Here is an 18545-nt window from a genome sequence, read left to right on the forward strand (position 1 = left end):
TTTCCCTCCGCCCCCCCCTTCACCTCCCCTCAGCTGAGCCCCCTTTCCCTCTGCTCCTCCCCCTCCCCTCGGCACCGGGCTCATCCGTATAGATTATTTATTACCCCATTCATTTTGTGAATGAGGTGTCCGTCCCCTTGGTTCTATTTATCGCGATGAAGTTGTCTTGTTTCTGTCCGTCCGTCTCCCCCCGATTAGACCGTGAGCCCGCCGGTGGGCCGGGCCGGTCTCTCTCTGTCGCCGGACCCTCCGTTCCGAGCGCTCGGTCCGGTGCTCCGCGCGTAGTGAGCGCCCAATAGATAGGATTGAATGAATGAGCACGAGGCGCCTTCCGGCGGAGGATGGGTTTGATGAAAAGAGCGGCCTCGTCGCAGCCCGAAGGTAGACGCGAAACGGGCGAGGTCATCGCCGGCCCCGGGAGACCGGGCGGGACGAAAACGCCCTCAGCGGATGGAAGCGGGGAAGCCGGCGGGATCCGTAATCCGTTCCTAGAATGATCGGAAGCAGCCCGGCGGAGCGGATCGGGCGCGGGCCCCGGGCTCAGGAGGTCGTGGCTTCTCATCCCGGCCCCGCCGCCGCTCTGCCGGGTGACCCTGGGCAAGTCTTTCGCTTCTCCGGGTCTCGGCGACCTCGTCCGGAAAACGGGGGTCGAAGACCGTGAGCCCCGTGGGGCGACGGGGACCGTTCCCGACCAACCCGCCCGCTGGGTCGTATTTATCGAGCGCTTACTGCGTGCAGGGCACCGTGCTAAACCCTCGGAGAGTCCGGTACGACCAGGTTGGCAGACACGTGACGATGTTGGTATTCGTTAAGCGCTTACTATGCGCGGAGCACCGTTCTAAGCGCTGGGGGAGACACGGGGTCACGGGGTCGTCCCACGCGAGGCTCACGGTGGATCCCCATTTTCCAGTTGAGGTCACTGAGGCCCAGAGAAGCGAAGCGACTCGCCCACGGTCACACGGCCGACAGGCGGCGGAGCCGGGAGTCGAACCCGTGACCTCTGACTCCAGAGCCCGGGCTCTTTCCACCGAGCCGCGCCGCTTCCCCTTCCCGTCCCCGGCGGGAGCTCGGTCTGGGGGCGGCGAGACCTACGTTCACGTAAAATCATAATGTGTAAGATCGAATTTACAAGGCCTGCTTTTCCTCCGGTCTCTCTCGCGGTTGACGAGAACCCTTTGCCCACCCTCGCTCCTTCTGAGAGTCCTTGCTCCTTTCGACGAGTCCGCCCTCCTCCTCTGAGAGAAGCAGCGTGGCTCGGTGGAAAGAGCCCGGGCTTGGGAGTCGGAGGTCATGGGTTCGAAAGCCGCCTCCGCCACTCGTCAGCTGTGGGACTGTGGGCGAGTCACTTCGCTTCTCTGGGCCTCGGTGACCTCATCTGTAAAATGGGGATGAAGCCTGGGAGCCTCACGCGGGACAACCCGATGACCCCCTTATCTACCTCAGCGCTTAGAACAGCGCTCTGCACATAGTAAGCGCTTAACCAATCCCAACGTTATTATTATTATTCTTCTTGGGGAAGGAAACGATTGGATCTGCGTGCCGTAGAAAGCGAAGCGGGGAGGGGAGAGAGACCCAAGAATTGACTCACCTTTTCGTTTTCTCTAGGAATTTGTTTGCTAGAAAACAAAATGCAAGACTTGACAGACAGAATGACTTGGGATGGAAGTTGTTCGGAAAAGTCCCCCTCCGAGAGAATTCTCAGAAAGATTCGAAGAAAATACAAAAGGTATTTACATACGCGGTTGTTATTTAGGGTGTCTGGTGAGACGCGTCCGGACCTGTTCCGCGGGAGCTTGGAGATGAGGAAAGAGTTTTACGTTCGAACTATACGAATAATAGTGCAGGCGGGGTAAAAAAAAAAAAAAAAAAAATCTTTTTTGTTGGCAGACTGGTTTCTCACCTCTTTTCGGTGCAGGTTCTCAACCCCGTTTAAGGCACGATGTGTAAGGGGCGGGGCGCTGCTTTGGAATCGGTTCATTTTCTTTGTCGTTAAAGGATCGGGAAGAGCACCCGGTTCTCGACTCTGGATGTCTGAAATGTAGATTTTGGTCCCTGATCTACCCGGCGATGTGACGTCTGGGTCGCTTTTTCACTTCGTCCCCGCTGTCGACCCCGGCCCGGGTCCCTCCTGAAATGAAAACGCGGGACGCGGCGAGAGCCGAGCGGCCGGAGGGTCGGCCCCTGCGGGGCCGGGGAAGGCAGCCCGGCGTGGTGGATCGAGCAGCGGTCTGGGAGTCAGAGGGACCCGGGTTCTAATCCCGGCCCCGCCGCTTGTCTGCCGTGTGACCTTGGGCAGGCCGCTCGACTCTCTGGGCCTCAGTCCCCTCATCTGTAAAACGGGGACGAAGACTGGGAGCCTCACGTGGGACGACCCGATCGCCCCGTATCTCCCCCGGCGCTCTGCACATAGGAGGCGCTTGACCGATACCAACGTTATTATTGCGATGTGGGACGGGGACTCTGTCCAACCCCTTTTGCTTGTATCCACCCCGGCGCTTAGTACGGCGCCTGGCACGTAGTAAAGCGCTTAATAGCGTCGTCATTATTACCCGCAATTTATTTTAACGTCAGGGAAGATGACAGCTGACTCTTTGGCATCGAGCTCTGGCCGCTAACCCACACTGCTTTCAGGTTGGGGCTCTCACTGAACTCGGAAAGGAAATCCGACTTGTGAAGTGAATGTGAGGCGTTCCGAGGGGGAAACCGCCCAAGCGTCCGCCTCAGAGGCCTTCAACCAAATCCCGCTACCGCGACACCGAGGGGCTCGTCCCTTCGGCTTTTAACGATAATGAAGAACGGTGGCATCCGTTAAGCGCTTACTATGTGCCCAGCACCGTTCTAAGCACCGGGGCGGGGCGGGGAGAGAAGCGCGAGGTCATCGGGTCGTCCCGGGTGGGACTCACAGTCTTCATCTCCGTTTTCCAGATGAGGTCACTGAGGGCCAGAGAAGCGAAGTAACTTGCCCACAGTCACCCAGCCGACAAGTGGCGGAGCCGGGATTAGAACCCACCCCCTCTGACGCCCGAGCTCTTTCCACTGAGCCGCGCTGAATGGGCTCGCGGTTCTCGCTCGAACCCCTCTCCTCCCTCTCGGCGATACAGATGGGTGCTATTTTAGCCCTCTAGGCGGTGAGCTCGTCGTGGGCGGGCACGTGCCCGTTTGTCGGTATAGTGTCCTCTCCCGAGCGCTGAGCACAGTGCTCTGCACGCAGTAAGGGCTGGACGATTGAATGAATTCTGAATGAATCAAGTTGTCGGTGGAGGTCGGGGGGGGGGGGGGTCCCCTTTCCATCTCATCTCCGGATCCTCCCCCTTCTCTCGTGGGAGTTTTCTCCCCTCTCTTTCGCGCTCGTTAAGCCGCGCGTTCCAGGCAGTCCCCCGAGCTCTGGAGGGTCTCCGTGACGATCGGGTGGGGCGTAGTTCCTGTCCCCCGTGGTGCTCGCGGTCTGGAATGGCCGGGGGGGGGGGGGATTTAAAATGCCCGTCTTGCTAACGAGGGAACCGAGGCGCAGACGACCCGCCCGGGATCACCCAGCGGACTAGTGGCGGAGGTGGAATCAGAGCCCAGGACCTCTGACCGCGAGGCCGGGCCGCTTCCGCTCTGTTTTCTTCTCCCCGCCCCGTCCCCGACCGGGGAGGTGATCGTGATGATAGTAATGGCGGTATGTGGTAAGCGCTTACTGTGCGCTAAGCGCCGGGGGGATACGAGGTCATCGGGTGGTCCCGCGTGGGACTCACGGTTTTAATCCCCATCTGACAGACGAGGGAACCGAGGCACAGAGGAGTGAGGTGACTTGCCCCGAGTCACACAGCTGGCGAGCGGTGGGCGGAGCGGGGATCAGAACCCGTGACCTCCGGCTCCCAAGCCCGGGCTCGTTCCACCGAGCCACGCTGCTTCTCTAATAGTACTTCCCGGGCGCTCAGTACAGTAAGCGTGCAGTAAATATGATGGAATGGATATTAATAATGACAATCATGGCATTCGTTAAACGCTCGCTGTGTGCCAAGCACCGTACTGAGCGCCGAGGTGGATACCGGCAGGTCGGGTCGGACGCGCCACCCGCCCCACGTGGGGCTCACGGTCTCCGGCCCCATTTTCCAGATGAGGTCACCGAGATCTAGGGAAGCGAAATGACTCGCCTAAGGCCACACGGCGGACAGGCGGCGGAGCCGGGATTAGAACCCGTGACCTCCCGCCTCCCAGGCCCGGGCCCTAGGCAGTGCACCACGAGCTCTCGTCCAGGTTGCGCCTGCGACCCGGCCGATGATGTTTATTGAGCACCGCCCGAAGCGCTTGGGGAAAGACAGTCTAGCGGAGTGGGTAGTTGGGATCCCTGCCCTCGAGGAGCTGGAAATCTACAGGGGGAGCCGGACGTTGATTCGGAAGAAGGTGATGACGGTGTCGGCATCTGTTAAGCGCTTACTACGTGCGGGGCACCGTTCTAAGCGCCGGGGGAGATACGGGGTCGTCGGGTCGTCCCGCGCGGGGCTCACGGTCTCGATCCCCGTGGTACAGGTGAGGTCGCTGAGGCACAGAGGAGCGAAGCGACTCGCCCACGGTCACACAGCTGGCAGGCGGCGGGGCCGGGATACGGACCCACGACCTCTGACTCCTTCCACCGAGCCACGCTGTTCCTCCACAGAGATCGAACTGCAGAGTCGCCGGGACTTGGAAAAAGCAGCCGGCGGTCACCCGGTCTCGTGGTCGAGCCGTTTCCGACCCGTGGCGACGCCCCGGACGCGTCTCTCCCAGGGGGCCCCGCTCTCATTCGTTCATTCGCTAGCATTTATCGAGCGCTTACTCTGTGCGGAGCACTGTCCTGTGCGCTGGGGTAGGTACGGTCAAGTCACTTCACTTCTCTGTGCCTCAGTGACCTCATCTGTCAAACGGGGGCGAAGACCGGGAGCCTCACGGGGGACGACCCGCTGACCCCGCATCTCCCCCGGCGCGTAGAGCGGCGCTCCGCGCATAGTAGGCGCTTAACGGATGCCGACGTTAGCGTTATTATTATACGGGGTGATGAGGCTGTCCCTCCTGAGGCTCACGGTCTTCGCCCCCAGAGGTGAAGTGAAGTGACTCGCCCACGGTCACGCAGCCGACGAGGGGCCGAGCCGGGATCAGAACCCGCGACCCCCGGCTCCCGAGCCCGGGCTCTCTCCGCCGCGCCGCGCCGCTTCTCCGGTGAGAGACGACGGGCAGGCCCACCCGGGGGTTGGTGGGCGAGAAGCCGAGTGAGCTCCTTGGGGACGGGGAAAGGCGCCTGCCAAACTTTGGACCTGGGGCGCCGTCGGAGCGCCTGCGAGAGGGCTCCGCCTCCGGGGAGCACTCGGTAAACGCCGACGACCGCGGTGGCGGGGAAGAGGGCGGGGAGCGCGGGCTGGGTCGCGGCGGGAGAGGGGCGAGGGTAGAGCGGGGGAGAGAGCGGCACGGCGCGGTGGCTGGAGCCCGGGCCCGGGAGTCAGGAGGCCGTGGGTTCCGATCCCGGCCCCGCCGCTCGTCCGCCGGTGACCCGGGGCGGGCCGCTTCACTCCTCCGGGCCCCGGTGACCTCATCTGGAAAAGGGGGGGGGAAGACGGTGGCCCCCGGGTGGGACAGGGACCGTGTCCAACCGATCAGCCGGCGCCCACCCCGGCGCTCGGAACGGGGCCCGGGCGCGTAGGGAGCGCTCGACGGGCTGCCGGCGCCGTCACCGAGACGGCCGGCCGCCGGAGAAGCCGTCGCGGAGGGGCGCCCGTGCCCTGCCGGAGGCCTCCCTCTCGCGCTTCGCCAGAATCGCCTCGGATCGGAACCGAGCGCGCCCTTGGACCCGGCGCTTTTGAGGCAGGAGAGGTCGGCCAGAGCCCCGGGCCGCTTCTCAAGGGTTCTCAGACGGCATTTCACGTGGGGTCCGCCTCGTCCGGTTCCTGGCGGCCTTGACTTTTTAAGGCTCTTTCTCCCGACGATCTAGTCGGACCGTCTTCGTGCTGAAGCGTGAATAATAAAGGAATGAAATAGGACCGGGGCCGATTACTCAATCCTCCCGTGACCCGGTTGCTCGTGTTTTTTGCGTCGTCCTCCTCCTCCTCCTCCTCCTCCTTTTTCCACCCTAGCCTGTCTCTCGTGGGGGAGGGAAGGGAGCGGTCGTAGAATACCGTGGTTGCGTCTCCCACCGCGCACGATGACTCTGGCGATTTCTGTCGGCGATCGGTCGTCCCCGTAAATATAAACTATCTCTTTAAATCGCTTTTTACGCCTACTCGACGATGCCCGAAACGTGTTCTGGGTCGGTATCTCGTAACATCTTGAAGCGGGGTGATGAGCGACGTCAGTTATGAAAGGGGAACGATGATCATGACGACGAGGGTGTTTGTTAAGCGCTTACCGTGCGCCGAGCACCGTCCTGAGCGCCGGGGGGGGAGATACGAGGCCATCGGGTCGTCCCGCGGGGGGCTCACGGTCTTCGTCCCCGCTCGACAGACGAGCCGACCCAGGCACGGTGTCCGCGAGGTGCCGCGTGGCCTGGTGGAGAGAGCCTGGGCCTGGGAGTCTCATCCTGTCCCCTCCGCTTGTCTGCCGGGTGGCCTCGGGCAAGTCGCTTCACTTCTCCGTGCCTCGGTTTCCTCGTCTGCCAAGCGGGGATTCGATCCCCGGTTTTCTCTGCTACTGAGACGGCGAGCCCCGTGCGGGCCCCGTTCGTTCCTTCGTTCGGCCGTATTTATCGAGCGCTTACTGTGCGCAGGGCACCGTACTAAGCGCTCGGAGAGCACGATTCGACAACAGAGACGATCCCTACCCGACGACGGGCTCGCGGTCTGTGGTGTCTGCCCGAGCGTCCCTCTAAGCGCTGGGTTGGGTTGGACACGGTGGTTGGCGTACTGTAAGTGCTTAACAGACACCGTGGTCGGTATCATCATCGTTATTAAACGTTGTCTGTTCCCATCTTACCCATTACCGCTGTAGTCCTTTCTGGAATCCTGTCGTATCGTACCCTCCCAGGTACTGAGCCCAGTGATCTTCCGCCCCTGGCTGGAGGGAAAGACATCGCGAGCAGCAGATTCGTAATAATCTTGATAACGTCGGCGTCCGTCAAGCGCTCACCGTGTGCCGAAGAACTGTTCCGAGCGCTGGGGTAGATACGGGGTCATCGGGTGGCCCCACGTGGGGCTCACGGTCTCCGCCCCCATTTTACAGATGAGGCAACGGGCCCGGACTTGCCGAGGTCACACAGCCGGCAAGCGGCGGAGCCGGGATTAGAACCCATAATAATAATAGTGATGGTAACGTTGGTATCTGTTAAGCGCTCACTATGTGCCGAGCACCGTTCTAAGCGCTGGGGTAGACACAGGGGAATCGGGTCGTCCCCCGTGGGGCTCACGGTCTTAATCCCCGTTTTACAGGTGAGGTAACAGGCGCAGAGGAGTTGAGTTTGGAGGAGGAGGAGGGCGGCGGGATGGGAGGACCGCCTGGATTAACACGGGAGCGGCGGGGATGGAGAGGAGAGGGCGGGTTCCAGCCACCGGGGGAAGGTCGCGCCCACGGGATTCAGCGGCGGGTCGGACGAGGAGTCGAGGACGACGGGCTGGGGAGACGGGGCGGCGGTCCCGTCCCCGGCGATGGGAAGGTCGTTGGGGGAAAGGATCGGGCGGGGAAGAGATAGGCGTTCCGGTCGGGGGCCGTCACGCCCGAGGCGACGGGAGGACGTCCGAGCGGAGAAGCCCCGAGGGCCAGAGGAGACGGGAGACCGCCGAGGGGTTGAGCGGCCGGGGCCGGGGACGGAGACGTGGCGGTCGTCTGCGTCGTCGGAGCCGTGGGGGGGGGCGAATGGGTTCTCCGAGGGAGCGGGAGCGGATGGGGACCGGAAGGGGATCCCGAACCGAGCCCCGAGAGACCCCCCCCACGGTTCGGGGGTGGGAGGCGGGGGAGGAGACCGAGTGGCCGGAGAGCGCGGGGTCGGTGAAGCCGAGGCGGGAGAAGGTTTCCGGGAGAGGCCCCGAAGCCCGCCGTCGCTCCTGACGACCGATGGCAACTGTTGAGCCCTCACCCTGTGCAGAGCGCCGTACCGAGCCCTCGGGAGAATCGCTAGATATCGTCATAACGTCGGTGTCCGTTAAGCGCCCGCCCTGCGCGGAGCACCGTTCTGAGCGCTGGGGGAGGTGCGGGGTCGTCGGGTCGTTCCGCGAGAGGCCCCCGGTCGGTCTTCGTCCCCATTTGACAGATGAGGTGACTGAGGCCCGGAGAAGTGAAGCGACTCGCCCACGGTCACACGGCCGCCACGCGGCGGAGCCGGGAATCGAACCCACGACCGGCGACTCCCGAGCCCGGGCCCTTGCCACCGAGCCGCCGTTCCCCGCCCACACCGAGCCGCGACGAGGCCTAGCGGAGCGAGCCTGGGCCGGGGAGGCGGAAGGGCCCGGGTTCGTTCCTTCGATGGTATTTATCGAGCGAGCGCTCCCTCTGTGCGGAGCACCGTACTAAGCGCCTGGGGCGGACCGTTCGGCAACAGATAGAGGCGATCCCCGCCCGCCGGACGGGCCCACGGTCCGATCCGGTTCTCGTCCCGGCTCCCGCCACTTGTCTGCTGCGTGACCTCTGGCAGGTCACTTCACTTCTCTGGGCCTCTGTTCCCTCGACGGTAAAAGAGGGATGGCGACTGTGAGCCCCGTGTGGGACAGGGATCGTGTCCAACCTTTCACTCATTCAGCAGTATCTGTCGAGCGCTTACTGCGTGCAGAGCACCGGGCTGAGCGCTCGGGACGAACAAGTCGGCAACAGACGGAGACGGTCCCCGCCGTCCGACGGGCTCACGGTCCCGTCGGGGGAGACGGACGGACGAGGACGATGGCGACGGATAGAGTCGAGGGGAAGGACGTCTCGGAAGAACGATGGCGACCGAACAGAATCGAGCCGATGTAACGTCTCGTCAACAGAATAATTAGGGTGATGAAAACGCATGCGGTCGAGCGGACGAGCACGGTGCCGAGGGGAGGGGAAGGGAGAGGGGGGAGGAGCAGGTGATCCGGCGCCTACTCCAGCGTTCGGTACGGAGCCTGGAGCCTAGTCAGCGCTTCCCGGACAGCATGGAAAGAAAGCTTACGGTCTAGAGGGAGAGGTCGACGTCACTCTCAACGAGCGAGCGCTGCCGTGAACGTGAATGAGAAGCGGCGCGGGCTCGGGAGTCAGAGGACGGTGGGTTCTAATCCCGGCGCCGCCCCTTCTCCGCCCCGTGACCTCGGGCGAGTCGCTTCACCCGGCTCGGCCGCCTGTCGGCCGCGTGAGCGGGGGCGAGTCGCTTCGCTTCTCCGTGCCTCGGTGACCTCATCTGGAAAATGGGGATTAAGACCGTGGTACGGGGGAATCAGGTCGCCCCACGTGAGGCTCACGGTCTTAATCCCGTGATCTTTTTCCAGATGTCACGCGGCTGACAGGCGGCGGGGCCGACACCCGAACCCGTGGCCTCCGACTCCCGAACCCGGGCTCTTTCCACTGAGCCGTGCCGCTTCGCTGCTTCCCTTATCGTTATAGGGTAATATAGAATTATATAGACTATATAATGATGTAACCATAGATTATCATCAATTTCCCTCATATCTACGTGTGTGCGTATATATGCTGTGGGGCTGAGGGTTGTGCAGATATCTAGTGCCCCGAAGGAATAGATTCAAGTGCATAGACAATGCAGGAGAACGTTCACTCATTCAGTGGTATTTATTGAGCGCTTACTCCGGGCGGAGCACTGTACTGAGCGCTTAGAGTGGACGGATCACGGTGGGAGTCGTGGGAGGAAAGGATGGGAGGAAGAGGGCTTAAGCGGGAAAGGCCGAGCCCCATTCCGCGGCCCGCCCGACGTCGTCCGGCCGGCCGCGGGGCGCGCCGGCCGGGGCGCAGCGCGGACGGCGGCGCCGGGACGGCGGCGGCGGCGGCCCCCGGGGCCGGCCGGCTCTTCGAGGATCGGGCCGAGTGGGATCCCGGTGGGACGCGGCCGCTTCCGGACCTCAGCTTTCCCCTCCTCGCCGGCCCGAGCGGTCTCGATCGAAGCCGGAGACCTTCCCGGCGCGGAGACCGGAGGGGAGATTCCCGCCTACGCCGCCGCTTCTCGTCGGCCGGCCGGCGGTCGGCGACCGTCTAGTAGTCCAAAACTTCCTGACGAAAGCCTGACGGGTTCTCGCGTGTCCGTTCGGGGTATCTGCCCCCTCTCCTCCCTCTCCGACCTTTAAGAAGATCTGGGGGGGGGGGGGGGCGGGGGAGTGTCAGAAATAGTTATCTGTCGTCGATATTTATCGGACACTCCAAGTGCGCGGGACGCTCTGCTGTTTTTATTTTTATGGTGTTTGTGGAGCGCTTACCACGCGTCAGCCACCGTTCTGAGCGCCGGGGTAGATGCGAGATAATCAGGTTGGCTACTGTCCCCGTCCCACGTGGGGCTCGCGGTCTTAATCCCCATTTTGATGATGATACCGATGACGACGACGACGACGATGGAATCCGGTAAGCGCCTACCGTGTGCCGAGCACCGTTCCGAGCCCGCCGGGGTAGATACGAGGTCATCGGGTTGTCCCACGCGGGGCTCGCGGTCTCAAACCCCGTTTTACAGGTGAGGTCGCCGAGGCTCGGGGACGTTAAGCGGCGCGGCCGAGGTCACGGAGGAGCAGACAGGCGGCGGAGCCGGGATGAGAACCCGCGGCCGTCCGACCCCCAGGCCCGGGCTCTACCCGCTGGGCCGGGCCGCTCCTCCGGTGCCACCGCCGATTCTTCGTGCTGCTTCCGGGGGGCCTTTTTATTGCTTTTCGAGCCGCGGGACGGTCACAGAGGAAACCCCTGCGCCGGAAGTGGTTGAAATAGCGGTTGTAAAAAATCAAAACTCAGTGACGAGATCCGTCTAAACGTGAGAGAGGGTTTTTCTGTTGTCGGTCGGTCGGTCGGTGGGTGGTGTTTCGTAGGGGTTTTTTTCCTCTGAGAACCGCTTTACCGTACGCGACACGTATGCGTATATTTATCCGCGTCTCAGTCGCGGCGTCCCTTGCCTTTTAAGGCTTTTAGCTCGCGGTGAGGCCCCTCTCCGGGTCAGACGGCGGCTCCTTTCTCCTCCCTTCGCGCGACTACAGTTCCGGGTGTTGGGAGGCGCGGTTTTGGTTTCAGATGTCCCCCGACCTCTTCGCCGCGGTCAGGTGTGCCGCCGGGTACTAAACCCGGACGGAGAGGCCGGGGGAAGTCAGCTAACGGGGTCCCAGACTCTGAAACGTCATTATGAATGTTGGTATTTGTGAAGCGCTCACCGTGCGCAGGGCACCGTTCCGAGCGCTGGGGCGGATACGGGTCGATCGGGCTGTCCCGCGCGGGGCTCACGGTCTTCATCCCCGTCTTCCAGGTGAGGTAACTGAGGGACAGAGAGGTGAAGTGACTCGGCCACGGTCACGCGGCCGACGCGTGGCGGGGGCGGGATTCGAACCCACGACCCCGGACTCGAGAGCCCGGGCTCCCTCCGCCGCGCCGCGCCGCCTCTCACGATATTATGTCGTCATTAACGGACACCGGGGTAGACGCCAGCCGATCGGGTCGGACACGGTCCCCGTTAGCGGCACCGATGGCGACGGCCTCCGTTGGGCGCTCGCTACGTCCCGAGCGCCGGGGCGGATACGAGCCGACGGAGTCGGCCCGAGGTCCCCGGCCCGGGCGGGGCTCACGGTCTCCAGCCCCGCTCTGCGGAGGAGGGAACCGAGGCGGAGGGAAGCGAAGCGACCCGCCCGGGGTCACGCGGCAGGCGGGTGGCGGAGCCGGGATCAGAACCGGGATCCCCTCTGCTCCTCCCGCCCGGGCCGGGCCGCCTCCCGGCGCTTCCGTCGTCCCGGGCCGTCCGGGCCGTCCAGACACTGGCCGGGGTCAGAACGGCGTCACGATGTCGGATCGGGGGCGCCCGAGACCGGCGAGGCCGGGAACGGCCTTTCGGGACCCAGGCCTGGCCGGAGCCTCGAAGGCCCCCCGGGCTGCCCCGCTCTCCCGACGGTGATGAGGTTGGTATCCGTTAAGCGCTTACTCTGTGCGGGGCGCCGTTCCGCGCGCCGGGGGAGACGCGGGGTCGTCGGGCCGGCCCCCGCGGGGCTCACGGTCCCCATCCCCGTTTTACAGGTGAGGGGACCGAGGCCCAGAGAAGCCAAGCGACTCGCCCGCGGTCGCACGGCGGAGCCGGGATTCGAAGCCGCGACCTCCCACTCCCCAGCCGGGGCTCTCTCCACTGAGCCGCGCCGCTTCTCCGTAATCCCACCGGAAGGCCGGCCCCCCTCCTCCCTGAAGCCAAGGAGGCGGGGCGGGGGGTGGGGAGGATGCCCGGTATCTGGGGGGAAAGGGGAGACGGCGTGGAGAGAACCCGGGCCCGCGAGTCGGGAGGTCGTGGGTTCCAATGCCGACTTCACCCCGTGTCCGTCGGTCGCGTGACCCTGGGCGCGTCGCATCGCTCCGTCCGTCCGGGCGTACCTCTCGAGTGCTCGCCGCGTGCGGAGCGCCGCGCCGCGTGGCCGCTCGGAACGGACAGTCGGGCAACCGTCCCCGCCCGACGACGGGCCCGCGGCCCGAAAGACGCCTCTGGGCCTCGGTCGCCTCACCCGTGAAACGGGGATCGAGGCCGCGAGCCCCACGCGGGACGGGGACCGTGTCCGACCCCATTTGCCCGCGTCCGCCCCGGCGCGCGGTACGGCGCCCGGCGCCTAGTAAGCGTTTAACGGATGATATCGTTAATCGTTATCAGGCGGGAGAGGATGAGGTGGGCTTAACCCTCCGGCGGTTCCGCGTTTCCCCCTCAGACCGTACGCTCGTCACGGGCAGGGAACACGTCTGCCAACTCCATCGTATTGTACTCTCGAAGCGCTCGACGCCGCGTCGCGCACACGGTGAGCGCTCGGTAGATACCGTAGATTTCCGAGGCTCGGGAGATCCCGGACTACACCCACGGGACCGGGGCTCCGAAACGCTTCGCCTTGGTGGTCTGATTAGAGCTTCCTTTATCTCCCGGTAGCCGTCTTGGCCTTCTTTAGCTTAAGAAAGATCGATGCGTATTTTCATTTTCCTGTCCCCCCCAAAATAATCATCTGGATGGTAATCTGCCCGCGGTGTTGTGTTGGCCTCAGCGGCCGGGCGGAAATAGAAGCAAAAACGTTTTACGGGAGGCGGCGCTTGACGGAGAAGCGGCGCGGCTCGGCGGAAGGGGCCCGGGCTCGGGAGTCGGAGGCCACGGGTTCGAATCCCGGCTCCGCCACCTGTCAGCCGTGCGACCGTGGGCGAGCCGCTTCACTCCTCGGCGCCTCGGCGACCTCGTCTGTAAAATGGGGATCGAGACCGCGAGCCTCACGTGGGACGACCTGACGTCCCGAGCGCGGGGCGGGGGGATACGAGGTCATCGGATCGTCCCCCGTGGGGCTCACGGTCTTCATCCCCGTTTCCCAGATGAGGTCACCGAGGCCCGGGGAAGTTAGGCGACTCGCCCGGAGTCCCGCAGCCGGCGAGCGGCGGAGCCGGGATGGGAACCCACGCCCCTCCGACTCCCGGGCCCTGGCCACCGGGCCACGCCGCCCCGCTCCGTCCGGGCGGACCCCCGTCGCCCGAGGAGCCGGCCCGATTCCCCGCCGGAGCCCCCGCGGGAACCCGGGGTCCCCCGGCCGGACCGCGGCCCCCCCCCCCCACCCCCCGTGAGCGCGGACCCCCGGGTCCCCGGCCCGGCCCCGCCGTCCGCCTGCCGCGTGACCCCCGGTCGGATGGCTCGGCCCCTCGGGGCCCGATCTCTCCCCCCGCCCCGAAGAAACGGGGAGGAGATTCCCGTTCCCCCTCCCTCCCTCCCTCCCTCCCTCCCGCACCGAGACCTCGCGGGGCCGGGCGGGGGGGGGGGGGGGCGGGGGTAGCCGACGGGATCGGTCGCGAGAGCGTGACGGAGTCCCCGATCGTTCCGGAGAGCCGACGTCGCTCCCGGGCGCGGGGAGACGGCGAAGCCGGAGCCTCCGCGGCGATCCCCGTCGTCCCCGAGGTCGGCCGAGAGCGGGGCGTCGGCGCGGTCGGCCAATAACGTCCCGGGACAAAACGGAAGCCACGCTCCCTCCCCCGGGGCCGGCTCCGCGGGGTCGCTTGGGGGATTAGAGGGAGAGGGTCGCGCCCGCTTCGAAGAGCCGCCCTTCCGATTCCGCGTCGCCGGCCCGCGTCGACCGTCTTACTCGCCGGGGGGGGGGCGGGGGGGGGCGGGGGAGCCGGCTTCCCCGGAGCTCCGCCGCCGATCGGATCGCGGGGAGGCGTCCCGCCGCTCCTTTGTTCCCGGCCCCTCCCCTCGGGGCCGGACCGAGGGACGGGTTCCGCGTCCGCGGACGACTAGTCCGGCCGGCTCCGGCCGCCGGCGGCCCGCCCTCCGGGGGGTGGGGGGAGAGGAGCCGGAGGGCGGGACCCGCGACGGCCGCCCCCTCCTCCCTTCCCGCCCGCCCCTCCCGCCCCCCCCGCCGACGTCCGTGCGGCGCGTCGGAGCGGGCCGGCCGCCGGGCCGGGCGGCGACGGGGTGTCCGCCGGGCCCCCGCTGACCGCCCGCGGCTTTCATGGTGAGCGGACGCCGGACGCGGCACGGGCCCGGTGCCGCCCGCCCCTTCCGCCGAGGGGGGGACGGAGCCCCCCGGGGGAGACCCGCCCTCGTCGGGGCGGAGGGGAGCGGCGGGCCCTCCTTTAAACCGGAGGCCGTTGGATCGGGCGGCGCCCCGCTCCGCGCCGTCGGCGTTGCGGGCAGCTGGGACCCGGGAGGGGGCCGGACCCGGTCTCCCCTCTCGGGAGCGCCGGCCCGGGCCCCTCCCGGAGGCCGGGCGGACCTCGCCCCGACCGGGCGGCGGGGGAGAAGCCCGCCGCGGCGCGGATCTTTGCGAGATCCCCGGGCTCGGAGGACGGACCGTCCGGACGGCGGGCGTCGCGCCCCGTGCCGCGATCCGGGCGGTCCCGGCCCCGTCCCGCGACGCCCGGGGCGACGACCGTGGCGACGCGGAGCCCCGGCCACGCCGGTTCCGCCGTCGGGAGGAAAACGGGGTGGCATTAAGCGGTCTGCGCTTCCCCGCCCCATCCTCCGGGAAACGGGAGGGGGAGGGAGAGGATCGAATGCGCGCCCCCCCCCCCCCCCCCCCCCGTCTTCTTTCTCGGCGGGTCTCAACGCCCGCCCCGTGGGTCCGGGGGGAGCCGTCCCCCGGCCGGCGACCGTCCCGAAACCGACCCGCCTCTCGGACGGTTTTATCGGCGGATACCGCGTCGGATCACCTCTTCCGTCGCGCCCCGCTCGGGGCTTTGTCTCGGATCCCGTAAGCGTGGCGGGGGAAGAGGGGAGCGTTCGTCTCCCGCCCGGCGGAGGGGAGGCCCTTAGGCGTTCCCAGAGATCGGGGCCGCTCAGAGACGGACGGCCTGGCCCCGTAGAGGGGCCGCGGGGGGCCCGGGCGGCTCAAACCGTCCGACCCCGTGCGCCTCGCCCACGTTCCCGTCCGCCCGTGGCAGCGCGAAGCCCCGGCGCCGGTCTCGCCGTCCGAAGAAAGACGGGCTTTAAAGCGGTCTGCGCCGCCCCGCCCCGTTCTCCGGGAAATGGGAGAGGGGGAGAAGGAAAGAATCGGGTGTGCTCCCCCGTCTCTTTTTTGGGAGGGGTCGGTCAGTGTCTTACCAGTTATCGAAAGAGAACTCCTCTCCGTATCTGCCGGTGACTGTCGCCGCCCCGTGCGAAGGCTCGTCGACCGCCCACCTCCTCCAAGAGGCCCTCCCTGACTGCGCCCTCCTCTCCTCCCCTCCCGCTCCCTCTCTTCGCCCCCCCCCCCCCCCCCCCCCGGCCCCGCGCCGCTTCCGTCCACGTCTGTCATTTCTTTGTTTCTGTTCACGTCTCCCCCCGGCCCTGGCCGGTAAACCCGTTGCGGGCGGGGGACGCGCCTGTGCTGTCGGTCTCTTTCGCTCTCCCCAGCGCCTGCCCTTCATTCATTCATTCGTTCATTCATTCATTCATTCATCCGATCGTATTTATTGAGCGCTTACGACGTGCAGAGCGCCGGACTGGAGAAGCGGCGTGGCTCCCTGGAAAGAGCCCGGGCTTGGGAGTCGGAGGGCACGGGTTCGACTCCCGGCTCCGTCGGCCGTGGGACCGCGGGCGAGTCGCTTCGCTTCTCTGGGCCTCGGTTCCCTCGTCTGTAAGACGGGGATCAACCGCGAGCCTCACGTGGGACGGCCCGATGACCCCGCGTCTCCCCCGGCGCTCAGAACGGTGCTCTGCGCGTAGTGAGCGCTCAACAGATACCAACGTTATCGTTGCTATCAAAGGGCCATCCCGGGCCCGGGAGTCAGAGGTCGTGGGTTCGAAGGCCGACTCCGCCGCCCGTCAGCGGGGTGACCGTGGGCGAGTCGCTTCCCGGAGCCTCCCGTGGGACGACCCGATCGCCCCGCGTCTCCCCCGGCGCTCGGAACGGCGCTCGGCACCTAGGAAGCGCTCAACGGATGCCGACGTTAGTAAGCGCTCGGACTACGGTGCTCTGCGACGGTAAGCGCTCAGTAATAACCTCGGCACCCGTTAAGCGCTTGCTACGTGCGGAGCACCGTCCCGAGCGCCGGGGTGGGTGGCGGGGTCGTCGGGTCGTCCCACGTGAGGCTCGCGGTCTCCGTCCCCGTCTCACAGACGAGGGGACCGAGGCACCGAGGAGGGGAGCGACTCGCCCGCGGTCCCGAGGCCGGCGGAGCCGGGATTCGAACCCGCGATCTCCGACTCCCAAGCCCGGGCTCTTTCCGCCGCGCCGCGCCGCTTCTCCGTACATACCGTCGATTCACTTGGACTTGAAGACTGAGTGCCGCTAACGAAACGTTTGGGGATCCAGGTCTCCGTATTAGGCGGCCTCGACGCCCCGCGCCCCACCGCTCACCTTCGTAATGACGGCGGTCCCGTCGGGATCCGTTAGGCGCTCACCGCGTGCGGAGCGCCGTTCCAAAGCGCCGGGGCGGACACGGGGTCGGCGGGTCGGCCCACGGGAGGCTCACGGCCTCCGTCCCCCTTTTACAGATGAGGTCACCGAGGCCCCGAGAAGGGAAGCGACTCGCCCGCGGTCCCGCGGGCGGCGGAGCGGCGATTCGAACCCGTGGCCCCTGCCGAGCCCGGGCTCTTCCCGGTGAGCCACGCCGCTCCGTCGGATGGCGCGAGGCGGACGTTGTTGAAACGTTTTTTTCCTCGTTGAAACCTTTAAAGAGCCGTGGACTTTAAACGTTCAACGGTCGGTCGTTTCGGGGATTTTTGTCGTCCCGTTTTGGGGAGGGCCCCGACCCGCCTGAGTGACCTGAGGTGAGCGGCCTGGCGTAGCGGATCCGGCCCGGGCCCGGGGGGGGGGTCGGGCGGTCGTGGGTCCGAACCCCGGCCCCGCCGCCCGTCCGCTGGGCGACCTCGGGCGAAGGCGCTTCGCTTCTCCGGGCCTCGGTGACCTCCTCTGGGAAATGGCGATCGAGACGGCGAGCCCCACGTGGGACGGGGACTGCGCCCAGCCCGCTCTGCCGGTATCCGCCCCAGCGCTCAGGACGGGGTCTGGGACGTAGTAGTAAGCGCTAAACGGATACCCCCGATATTAATGTTGTTCAGTTGTCTCGTCGTCGTCCTTTCTTGCCGCTTGACGGCTCCCGAGTCGAGGGACGACACGGCACCTGGAAGCGGGGCGGCTCGGCGGAAAGAGCCCGCGGTGTTGAGAAGCGGCGTGGCTGGGTGGAAAGAGCCCGGGCTCGGGAGTCGGAGGTCGTGGGTTCGAATGCCGGCTCCGCCGGCCGGGGGACCGCGGACCAGTCGCTTCGCTTCTCTGGGCCTCGGCCGCCTCGTCCGGAGAATGGGGATGAAGGCCGCGAGCCTCACGTGGGACGGCCCGATGACCCCGTACCCCCCCCCCCCCCCGGCGCCCGGGACGGTGCTCCGCACGTAGTGAGCGCTTTTACCGGACGCCGACGTCATCATTATTGTTTTCGTTAAGCGCTTCCACCAGGCGCCGATCTAGGCACTGGGGCAGATCCGAGTTGGCTCGGACGCGGTCCCCGTCCCACGTCAGGGCTCACGCTCCGGAAGGATCAGCGTAAATGACTTCAGTCCGCCTTGGGCGGTCAGGCGTGAGGGCGTCCCGCCCGCCCTTCCTTCCCTTGGCTCGATTAAACGGGCGCGGCGCGTAGGGAACGCGGGAACGAAGTAGTCGGAGACGTCTCCCAAGCCTACCCCGGGGAGGATGTCGAGAGTTGAGCTGCTTGTCCCGAGAATCGCGGTTAAAATACGGAAAAGGAATCCCGCCCTGGACTCAACTGCCGACGCACTTCGCGAGGGGGACGTCCGTTAAAACCCGAATCGACCGGAGAGGCGGCGTGGCGGGGTAGCTGGAGCCCGGGCCTGGGAGGCAGGTGGTCGTGGGTTCCGATCCCGCCGCCGCCGGCCGGGTGACCCGGGATGAGTCGCGGCCTCTCTCCGGGCCTCGGTCCCCTCGGCCGGAAAACGGGGATCGGGTCCGTGAGCCCCGCGTGGGACGGGGCCCGTCTCCGACCCGATCCGCTTGGATCCACCCCGGCGCTCCGCACGGCGT

The 18545-nt window shown here is 66.2% G+C and overlaps 1 protein-coding gene across 8 annotated transcripts in view; it reads left to right on the plus strand.

Moving 5' to 3' along the window:
• The window catches only part of TBC1D14 (TBC1 domain family member 14), a 105539-nt gene that overhangs the window by 40496 nt on the left and 46498 nt on the right, over positions 1–18545 (plus strand). For all 8 annotated transcript variants that reach the window (XM_039911946.1, XM_029062375.2, XM_039911945.1 and 5 more), the window contains exon 2: positions 1606–1726. In XM_039911946.1, the coding sequence (XP_039767880.1) occupies positions 1660–1726 (67 nt within the window). In that variant the 5' untranslated portion in view covers positions 1606–1659. The remainder of the gene's footprint in view (positions 1–1605; positions 1727–18545) is intronic.

Source organism: Ornithorhynchus anatinus, chromosome 4 (assembly GCF_004115215.2).
Source record: "Ornithorhynchus anatinus isolate Pmale09 chromosome 4, mOrnAna1.pri.v4, whole genome shotgun sequence".
NCBI lineage: Eukaryota > Metazoa > Chordata > Mammalia > Monotremata > Ornithorhynchidae > Ornithorhynchus > Ornithorhynchus anatinus.